General features: G+C 44.1%; 1 protein-coding gene across 1 annotated transcript; it reads right to left on the reverse strand.

Moving 5' to 3' along the window:
- Positions 1 to 1418: 1418 nt before the first annotated feature.
- Positions 1419 to 8130, reverse strand: LOC119337462 (tRNA(adenine(34)) deaminase, chloroplastic-like). The gene is made up of 4 exons (XM_037609611.1): positions 3694 to 8130; positions 3501 to 3588; positions 2905 to 3032; positions 1419 to 1993 (listed from the first exon to the last, which is right to left on the reverse strand). The coding sequence occupies exons 1-4, from the start codon at positions 7998 to 8000 to the stop codon at positions 1720 to 1722; spliced, it is 4797 nt and encodes a 1598-aa protein (XP_037465508.1). The 5' UTR covers positions 8001 to 8130; the 3' UTR covers positions 1419 to 1719.
- Positions 8131 to 8460: the final 330 nt, after the last annotated feature.

An 8460-nucleotide genomic window follows, 5' to 3' on the forward strand; every position in this document is an offset into this window, starting at 1 on the left:
GGCCATTATTCAAAGCAGTCCACCTGTACATGACTTGACTCTGAGAACTATTTGTAGGTGATTTAATCTCATGTATCAACTGGAATGTCTAAGTAAAGTCCCCATCTAAATTTTTTGTATCTATCAATCTGATTTGTGTCTGAGACGGGTACTGAAATGGAATGCAAAGTTAAATCTTTGTTACCTAACGAAAAGCAACACGTCTAATAGGTTCTTTACTTGCTTGGACAAGTGGGGAATAATTGTTTTTACTTCCATTTTTAATATAATATTAAGCTATTTAGGAGTGAGTTTACCAAGGAACTAGGCTTGGGAAGTTGATTATTAGTCTCAAAAATCCATGTTTGATGTGTTTTAATGTGTGGTGGGAATTTGAGAGAAAGTTCCATCGCGCGTGAATTAACACAGGACTAAGGAAGAGATATGTGAGAATTAGCCTCTAAATTCACTTTTAAACTTTCCTGCATAATTTCCTGTCCCCAACCAAAATACCTTCCAAAATCTCATCCCAAGCCACTACTTTCCCCTTAACAAACAAGTTATAAGCTTTGGGGTGGCATTAGAGTTGCTCTTAGGTGTAGGGGTTGTTCAGTTCAGCCTGGGTTGGAGGCAGGGCAGATATGGGAACAAGTGAGATAGGATGAGCGGATGCACTATTGACCTTGGCATTGATGGTGCGTTTATTACATATTTATTTTTATTTATGTATTTTGTGTGAACTAATTCATGGGTTTAATGTATGAATCCAGAGCCTCAGTCCACCCACCTAGAAAAGAGAGGGCAATTACTAATTAGCATAATTTTAGACAGGACAACGTATTGCATTGTTTTGTACTTTCTGAGTACGCACGGTTGGTATGGTAGGAATCTTCACTGGCTTGCCTTATGCCAGGGTGATATAAGGAGTCGTCAGGACCATGCTCCAGCTGAGTCGTGCATTAGTAGATTGGTAGTACACTCTTTTGGAACTATACATAAAACTGCGAGGAGAGAAGCTAGCCTCTGATCTGAAGACTCTTGTTGTTCTACGCGAATAGTGATAATGATGTCAAGTCATATTGTCTAGCGGATTCATAGGTTTAAGAGGCATCGGGATAATGTACTCTCCTAGCCATCACGATGTTCCTCATCATTAGTGTCTGCCTCTTTCTAGCGTGGAACGGAAACCATGTGCCCGTCAAAAATTTGGTGTGGCTTCAATGCTAGATGTACCCATGGCCTGAGATTATGCTTGTTGTCATTCTTCTCGTTGAATTCTGAAGATGAGTGGTGTCTATAGGAACACGTAGAAGCCATCTCCACACAGGTGCGTAACTCTGCATCCATCTCCATGCCGGTGCAACTCTGCATCTACAAAAAATGGGTAAAAAGACATAATGCACTGTTTTTTACAGATCCATATCGAACTGACTCAGTGATAACCTTGTACTCTCTTTTTTACCCTTTTGCCACTAGTACAAATGAAATGGCCAAGTTCTAAGTTCTCTTCTCTCCAGAAAAGGAAATTATTTGCAGGCTCTGTAGACATAACCTTCCATTACATCTAAATAGCCTTTGCATAACAAAGAAAAAACACAACCGATACACAAAATGACACATTAGTTTGACATCCAAAGAAGGAAATAAGGATGACGTTGCATAGAAGCCCTGAAAGGTTGAATGCGAAAGCTGCTGAGTCTACAACTACATACAATTGGGACAAGAAAAGAAGAAGTGCTACTATAAACAGAAAACGGTGCCGAACATGTGTTGCATCTTGGTGAAAAACTTGATCGGATGGTGGCGATGCCCCGAGTAGTGCGCACGAGGTGGCGAGTCTGCCCTCTTCTTCTTCCTCCTCAGCTGGAAGAACTGCTGCATTATCTCTGAGCACTCAGTGGAGAGGACACCACGCCTTACGATTATCTTTGGATGGAATGGGTGCACAGGCCCGGCAGTTTGCTTCTGGTTCGATGGATCCAATGTGCTTGTTTGCCCATCTCCAGGGAAAAGCCTATAAAACAAGTGCAGCTGTCTCTTAAGTTTTCATGTCTGTGTTGAATAAGATGTATAGAATTGACAGTACATATATGATGATGAAAGCCATTGCCCATTATTCAAAGCAGTCACTCATACATGACTCGACTCTGGGAACTATTTGTAGGTGATTTAATCTTATGTTATCAACTGGAATGTCTAACTGAAGTCCCCATCTAAAATTTCCAGATGTATATCAAGCTGATTTATGTCTGAGATGGATACTAGAATGAAATGCAAAGTCAAATCTTTGTTAGCTAACGAAAAGCAACGCATCTAATAGGTTCTTTAGTTGCTTGGACAAGTTGGGAATAACTGTTTTTACTTCCATTTTTTATATAAAATTAGGGTATTTAGCATTACAAAGTAGATGGGTACAAACAGCATCATGGCAACAAGTTTCACCTTTTTCTGCAACATGTTCCGCATGCGACCTAATAACCATTTGAACCAGCAATAATGAATAAACGCTAACTTATGGTGCTGGCATATGGTATTTATCTGATAGAAAGGAAAAGGCCATATTATCCCCTTCCACATTCAGAAAAGGCTAACAAGATACACCATGCCATCGCACTCCAACTAACGTGTATTCATTGGCTCGAACTTGGGTTTCTATTTATCGTATTGTCGGAGCCTCCCTTGTAGTTAATGTTAGGGCATACCTTGAAGATGGGGGTATGACTACTTGACTAGGATTTTCTCCTTAACTCACTAAGACCGGAAAACGACTAACTACAGCCCAGCATCTGAACTATAACATCATCTTGAGAAGTTAAATTGCCAAATGAATCAAAATAACTATATTTTAAAGGCAAAATATTGTGGTATAAAGAAATAACCAACTATGATATTGTGCTACATGGTAATATGGTATACATCCCATACCTAACCCAGCTTCCATCGGCTCCAAGAAGCTTGTTCGGGGCTCCCCATACTACAGTGTCAACTCTTGCTTGAAGAATAGCACCAGCACACATTGCACAAGGTTCCAGTGTCACATAAAGTGTTGTATCCTGCATTAGTTTTAGTTAGCAAATTTGTGGAAAGGATGATATATATGTAACTTAGTCTAAGGATTCACAAAACTGAGGAATTTTGCATACATAACTTTTCATTAAAAAAATATTTTACGAGAAATTTCAAAAAAGGAAGATGCACATTGCTTGTGATAACTGAAAAGAAATAGTCTTGCTGAACTTCAAAAATAACAACGAACAAAATTACAGACAATACATCAAGCAAAGACCAAGGACATGGACCTGTCTGAAACTATGAGCCATACACATGTAATTATTGTGCATCGTCAATTATCCATGTCCAATTCCCAAATGTCAAGTTTGAGATGATTGTGCACCAGATAAATATAAATAATAATCAATATAGCAGAGGAAATGACTTAATAGGAGGGCAATGGATTCTCTTGCAATGCTTTGACAGGATTGAGTAAGAAAGAAAAATGGGTATTGGGTGTGAAATAGTACCGCCAGGCGCCACGTCTTAAGTTTGCTAGAAGCTTCTCTTATACAAACAATTTCAGCATGTGCAGTTGAATCCCTGAGATCTTCAACTCTGGACACAAAGTTAAGATTTCAGATTATTATTATTTTTGCCAACAGTTGGCTACATCATACTATAAATCTATAATATACAAGTATTATACTATACTATACTTACAGATTGCAACCACGAGCAATAATTTCACCATTATGTACTAGCACAGCTCCAACTGGCACTTCCCATATATCTGCAGCCCTCTGAGCTTCAAGTAAAGCCTCCTTCATGAATAGTTCATCAGTCTTTCTCTGTTTAGCATCATGCTGGTATGCTTCCTCCCATTCATCAAACGTTTCCTTCAATACCTGCTTATTTCTCTGAATCTTTCTCCTCTTCAGCTCAGCATCTTTATCTTCTGTTCTTAAAACTTCAGGGGCCTTATGCCCAACAATCTTCTCTTTCATCCCAGTGGAACCACCACTAGGTAATTCTGTTAATTCTGAGAAAGCAGATGAGGTATTTTCATGTGGTACCATTGCCTGGGTCTGAGGAAACTGGTAAGGTGTTATAGCAACTGAAGGTCCATATCTCCAGCTACCTGCATCGTCACTGCGACCAGCTTCCTTATCTTTGATGGTCATAGAAGAGGTGCCGGCTGAGACTCCTTTTCCAGCATTAATTTCAGTGGAACCCTGAGTTGAGATTCCGGATGAACTAGCAGCTTCATGTTCAGGTGAATGTCCCACTGTGACATCTACCAAAGTTGATATGCTATCCTCAGCTGAGCTTCCGATGGTATTTCCTTTGGGTGATGCACCCACTTCAGACTGTTTTGCTCTCTCCCCTGAAATCTGCACATCATCCTTGGTTATTTTGGGTACGGAGTCTCTTTTGGATCCACCTACTTCAGGTACATTGCCGGCTCCTGATATTTGCAAGCCTTGTGTACCTGTAGGCAAGCTTTCATCCTTTAGCGTTGATGCTACTATAGATTCTGATTCTCCACTGTGTGACTTAATCAATGAATGATCATTTTGTTTGCTACTCCAATTTCTCTTTTGAATGCCGTCATTATCATGCCCCTGACTTGACAGCCAACCCTCCGACCTCTGAGAATTACTGGATGAACTTTTCCTAAATGATTTGCTGGTAGAGTCATGAGATTCACCATGCTTAACCCAACCAAGACGGACTATGTCTGCAACATAGGCCCAAAGTGACTTGTGAACCTTTTTAGCAATAGCAGTTTCACTTTTGGGTGTCTGAGAGGCTGAATTGGTACCTCCATCAGCTGAGAACCCTTCCTCCTTATCTGCCGTCTTAAAGGTCTCTTGAGAAGTAGTACTTTGAACATCCCAAACCTCATCTGATGGTCCCTTCATTCTGGACCTGGATGAAGATCTCGTTGTACCTTCCAGTATGGACTTCTCGGTTTTCTTTGTTGAAGTAGTATCTGCATCTGAGACTCCTCTTTGGAGCTCACTAACGAATTGGCCTACATGAAATGTAGACGATTTCTCTAATCGAGCAGCTGATTCTAACACGCTTTCGTTGACAGACTTTCTGGTAGATGAACCACCTTGTATATTTTCTCTTGCGGTAGTTTCAGACCTTCCCAGTATTGTTCCTCTTTGCTCCATATCTACATTAGTGATAGATGCCTCTTCGGTGCTCTCGATCCCCAAACTAGTAATATCTTTGTCATCAGAGATTCTGCTGGTGCCTGTATGCTGCGAGTTCAAAACTGTGTCATGCTGCACTAATCTCCCGGTTTCTTCTACTCTTGTCAGTCTTTCTCTAGAATCCTGAGAGGATTCGGAAAATGTGGTCCCAACTTGATTGCTTCTGTCTATACCAGAACCTTGTGTAATTTGCAGATCACTCTCATCACGGCTATCCCTTGCCTCCACAATATTGAGGGCTGAAGTCCTACGAGCTTCATTGTTGCTTCGATTATGCGTATTGCTAACAACCGCAGTGTCACTAGCATGGATCTTAGTAAGATCAATTTGTTCCTTCACACTACTAACAGTGTTTACAGATGAGGATGGCTGAAATCGATCATATATTCTTGTTTGGATATGGCTTTCTGAAGTACTTGTTGTAGCAACATTGTTAATACGGGCCTTAGTAAGTTCCGCTTGTTCTTGCATCTCTTTTGTGCTGTCAATAACTGAAGCCGAGTGAACTTGACCATACACTCCAGTGTCATGATGACTCTGTGAACCCCTGACTATTGTATTATCTCCAGCAATGACCTTGTTTTGATGGATTTGTTCTTGCTCGCCCCTTGCTCGGTCAATGAGACTTATGCTAGAGATAGAGTTTACATCTGATCTAGTATCAGAATGATTTTGTGAGCTCCTAGAGGCAGAAATATCACTAGCATGAATTGTGGAAACATCAACATGTGTAACATTCTGCACATCTTTGTCCGTTTCATGTATCACCTGCTGGTTTACATACCTCCTTTTGTCTCTTGTAATATGAGTTGTATTTTCTACAGAGGTAGATCTATCATCGATATCCATCTGGTTGACTTCCTCATAATTTCTCTGTGAGTGAGAGGCCCTGCTAACATGTTGACTACTATCCATCTTTATATCTGTGAGCTTTTCTGTGTTTGTCCTTGAATCAGTGAGTGCGACAACCTGCTGATCCACCACATCATGCTGATCAATTTGTCTTCTACTGTCACTAGCCATCTTTACAGAACTTTGAAGAGAAGATGACTTATTATCAATGTAGTTTCTTCTATCTTCCAGTTGATTAATCCGTGTTTCTGAATCCAGTTCAGCGTTGTTACCTCTGTTTACTGATGTCTCCACTATCCTCTGTGAGCTCTTTGATTCATCCTTTTGTGCCGCTACTTGCTGGTCCACATCGCTATTGTGCTTCAAAATGGAAGAGTTCTTTGAACTGGAAATCAACCTCGTATCATCCTCGGTTATAACCTTGACATCTTGTGTTCCTGTCCTATGATCTCTTACCCTGACAAGTTGTCCATCATCATAACTGTACTCATCTTTCTCATCATTTGACAAACCAACTGAGGAAGAATAGCGTCGGCCTCTCTCTTCCAATGTCTGTGAAGCTCGTCGGTCTACATTATCATCCCACCGCACCCTCGAGGATGAATTCCCCCTTGAAACTCTTGTATCAACAGTGTTCCTTGAACTCGAAGCTCTCTGTGAATCATCCTCATGAAATGCAGATGCAGACCTCTGGGACCTACCATGTGAGTAGTTCTTACGCTCAGCAATATCTTGATCATCCTCCTCCATATACTTCTTTCTCCTTGTGTTCTGAATAACAAATCTTTCATCATCATTTCTAACGCGCCTCCCATCTCTTCTCACATCATCCTCACTGTCGATTTCAAAATCCATCCTCCCTGTTCTCCGATCAAATCTTCGGTCATCCTCATTATACCTGCCAGCTCCCAATCTTCTAGCATCATACACATCCTCATATTCAGAATCCCTTCTTTCTCTTCTCCGATCATATTTCCTGTCATTTTCACTGTATCTTCTAGCACCAGCATTCCTTGCCTCATCAGATTCAAACTCACTCCTGTCGCTCCCTTTCATCAGATCGCTTCTTCGCCTTGTATCCTCATCGTCGATGTAACCCCTCTGCTCCAACCTCCTCCGATGATACCGATGCCTGTCATGCATCCCATTCACATCCCGAATTTCCCTCCGTCGGCCACTGTACCCGCCTTCATCATAGTACTCATTTTCCACACCCTTCCTCCGACGGCAATCTCTACATCTATCATCTTCATCTTCTTCTTCTTCTTTCCACTTCCTTCTAAAACTCGACTTACCTGGCCGCTCCCACTGAGCGTGACCACATTGATCCTCATCCTCTTCACCATCCCAATCGCTGTGGCATTCCATCGAACAACTTCTGTGCGGCCACTGGCCACCCTCATACTCCCACACCTCCTGCCGCACCGCCCTCCCGAGCAACCTCGGCGTATCCCCATGTCCACAGCTAGTGCCAAGACCTAACCTGCCGCTGCCGTAGCTGCCACAACCGCATCCCCGCGCCTTCAATCGCCGGCAACCCACTCCAAGATCCGACCGTCCAGCGCCCTGCCCGCAGCATCGGTACCCGCGCCCCTCCAATCCCCAAGTAACATGCTGAACATATGACCTTCCGCCGCCGCCGCCGCCGCTGCAGCAGCAGCGGACGGCCGCACGCCGGTGGCAGCAGCTGTGCGGCGGATGAGGCGGAGGCGGGGGCGGGGGCTGGAGCCGAGCGGAGAGGAGGAGGAGGTGAGCAGAGTGGCGGAGGAGGTACCCGTCGAGCAGGAAGCGGGGAGAGAGGTGAGGGTTGAGCGGGAGTAGCTCACGGTGAGCACCGTCACCGTCGTAGTGCTGTTGGCTGCAGTGGTGCGACGGGGCATAAGGGGAATGGGAGCTATAGGCTGGCTTCGCGGCCCTAAGGGCGAAGGCGGCGGCGGAGTAGGAGCTGTACATGACGGGAGCGGGACGAGGGACGCGCGGCGGCCGCCGGCGGTCCGACCGCCGGAGAGTGGAGCTGTGGGCGTGGGGTTTGAGGTGCGAGTGTCGTCCCGGGCTGGAGACTGGATCGCCCGTGACCGGGCGTCAGGGGAGCTGCCAAACCCACCACACATGCTTCCCCTGCTGTCCGATCGGAAATGGACGACTTGGATTGGGCGCCACTGGTTCCTGACACTGGTTCAGTGAGCCACCTGCGGCGCATGCTGTGTGCCGGATCAGACAGCATCGTTAAATTATTTTCCGTCACGGGACTGCTAGCGGTTTAGCAGCTTGAATTGCGTGTACGCGACTAGTTTGCGTTTGGAAAAGGTGGCTTGCTGCAGGCCATGGGCGGCGCGACGACAAGATGCGAGATGTGGATGCAACGTGGGGTATCATGGCCTCACCCTCACAAGGTTATCCAGATTTCGTCCGT

This window comes from Triticum dicoccoides, chromosome 7B (genome assembly GCF_002162155.2).
Source record: "Triticum dicoccoides isolate Atlit2015 ecotype Zavitan chromosome 7B, WEW_v2.0, whole genome shotgun sequence".
NCBI classification, from domain to species: domain Eukaryota; kingdom Viridiplantae; phylum Streptophyta; class Magnoliopsida; order Poales; family Poaceae; genus Triticum; species Triticum dicoccoides.